Source organism: Palaemon carinicauda, chromosome 18 (genome assembly GCF_036898095.1).
Source record: "Palaemon carinicauda isolate YSFRI2023 chromosome 18, ASM3689809v2, whole genome shotgun sequence".
Taxonomy (NCBI): Eukaryota; Metazoa; Arthropoda; class Malacostraca; order Decapoda; family Palaemonidae; genus Palaemon; species Palaemon carinicauda.
Window position 1 is genome coordinate 7,989,061 of NC_090742.1, and position 2,500 is coordinate 7,991,560.

General features: G+C 48.0%; 2 protein-coding genes across 2 annotated transcripts; both read right to left on the minus strand.

The window, feature by feature from the left end:
• Positions 1–831: 831 nt before the first annotated feature.
• LOC137658040 (uncharacterized) lies at positions 832–1,629 on the minus strand. Its single transcript, XM_068392754.1, has one exon. The coding sequence runs from the start codon at positions 1,627–1,629 to the stop codon at positions 832–834; it is 798 nt and encodes a 265-aa protein (XP_068248855.1).
• LOC137658041 (uncharacterized) lies at positions 1,626–1,961 on the minus strand. The gene has a single exon (XM_068392756.1). It carries the CDS (start codon positions 1,959–1,961, stop codon positions 1,626–1,628), a length of 336 nt encoding a protein of 111 aa, XP_068248857.1.
• Between the last annotated feature and the right edge of the window lie 539 nt (positions 1,962–2,500).

Consider the following 2,500-nt stretch of genomic DNA (forward strand, 5'->3'; position numbering starts at 1 on the left):
AACATATTAATAAATATTATACACTAAAGAATTTTGGCTCTTCCTCTTTTTTATTCAAGCTAACTTTACATGTTATTTTTAAAGAATTTGTTAAGTGTATGGAATGGAAGAGTTGACTTTTCCTAAATTATTTCATTCTGGTTTCATATATATCACAGGTTCGTCTTGATTTTTTTTCAGTAATATTTGCAACAATAGTTTTTTTTTTTTTTTTTTTTTTGGGGGGGGGGGGGGTCGGTGTTGGGGGTGTTGGTGTCAGTGGTATATGGTAAAGTTGAAAAGGAAAGTATTGCTTTCAGTAAACAATTAAAGAATAGCTATTCGAGGTTAAGATCAATGAAACTTATGAAGTACATTGCTGGTAATAAATTTTTTTCGAACACTTAAAAAGTATATTGTTGATAATAAGAAAAATTTCGAGAAACTTTAAAGTACATTGCTGGTAATAATATTTCGAGAAACTTATAAAGTACATAGCTGGTAATATTTTTTTTTCTGAAAACCTATAAGTATATTGCTGATTATACATTTTTCAAGAAACGTGTAAAATACATAGCTGGTGATAATTTTTTCGAAAAACTTATAAAGTACATTGCTGATAATAAATTTTTCAAAAACCTTATTAAGTACATTACTGGTAATAAATTTTTCTAGGTTAGATTTTGTAATACACTTAATGAGTTTGATAACAATTTAGCCTTACAAGGACAAATTTAACACCCTAATTTAGTAAGTCTAGTATGTCAAAGTTTTAACTCCATACTATGACTTATTTACAATGTTTGCTCATATTATAGAGTTTCACTCCTTACGTTTATAGTTAATTAAAACTTAGATGGACCCTTTTACCTTAGAGTAATTATGATAATATCCATTCTGATGACGTAGGTTTATACGATCCATTTTGCGTCTTCTAATCTTATTAGGGTTAGTAATGAGTCCGTAGAAGCTTTTATGTAGATTGGCATTTGTTAGATTATGTGTTGAGTAACCAGCTGGTCTAGAGAGTCGGTTGGTATATGCCATGGATGGGGATGGAGTGGCTGGAGATGCCATGCGTGGGGGAGGAGGGGCTGGAGATGCCATGCGTGGGGGAGGAGAGGCTGGAGATGCCATGCGTGGGGGAGTAGGGGCTGGGGGTGTCATGCGTGGTGGAGGAGGGGCTGGAGATGCCATGCGTGGGGGAGTAGGGGCTGGGGGTGTCATGCGTGGGGGGGGGGGAGGGGCTGGAGATGTCATGCGTGGGGGAGGAGGGGCTGGAGATGCCATGCGTGGGGGAGGAGAGGCTGGAGATGCCATGCGTGGGGGAGTAGGGGCTGGGGGTGTCATGCGTGGTGGAGGAGGGGCTGGAGATGCCATGCGTGGGGGAGTAGGGGCTGGGGGAGTCATGCGTGGTGGAGGAGGGGCTTGAGATGCCATGCGTGGGGGAGTAGGGGCGGGGGGTGTCATGCGTGGGGAAGGAGTGGCTGGAGATGCCATGCGTGGGGGAGGAGGGGCTGGGGTTGTCATGCGTGGTGGAGGAGGGGCTTGAGATGCCATGCGTGGGGGAGTAGGGGCTGGGGGTGTCATGCGTGGGGAAGGAGTGGCTGGAGATGCCATGCGTGGGGGAGGAGGGGCTGGGGTTGTCATGCGTGGTGGAGGAGGGGCTTGAGATGCCATGCGTGGGGGGAGTAGGGGCTGGGGGTGTCATGCGTGGGGAAGGAGTGGCTGGAGATGCCATGCGTGGGGGAGGAGGGGCTGGGGTTGTCATGCGTGGTGGAGGAGGGGCTTGAGATGCCATGCGTGGGGGAGAAAGGGGCTGGGGGTGTCATGCGTGGGGAAGGAGTGGCTGGAGATGCCATGCGTGGGGGAGGAGGGGCTGGGGTTGTCATGCGTGGGGGAGGAGGGGCTTGAGATGCCATGCGTGGGGGAGTAGGGGCTGGGGGTGTCATGCGTGGGGAAGGAGTGGCTGGAGATGCCATGCGTGGGGGAGGAGGGGGCTGGAGATGCCATGCGTGGGGGAGTAGGGGCTGGGGTTGTCATGCGTGGTGGAGGAGGGGCTGGAGATGCCATGCGTGGGGGAGTAGGGGCTGGGGGTGTCATGCGTGGGGGGGGAGGGGCTGGAGATGCCATGCGGGGGGGAGGAGTGTTGGAAATGCCATGCGTGGGGGAGGAGGGGCTTGGGATGCCATGCGTGGGGGAGGAGGACTGGCTGTGCCCTGCGTTGGGGAGGAGTAGCCTGGGGCTGTATTTTTAACACTAGGCTAAAATTGAATTTGAAAGTCCATTGAAGTTAAAGATGGATTCTTCAGGAAATGGATAATGTAGGTGTAAATAAAGCCATTAGGTGAGAGCATCATATTGACATCATTCCTTATTTGTCTAGGGTTAAAGATGCCATATTGGAAGGGGAGATCATTCTGGTATATAGAGATGAAAGAGAGAGTCGCTAAATAAACAATTATGAATTACAGGAAATAAGAATGCGGACGGAAATGGTGGTTCTGTAATATAATGATGA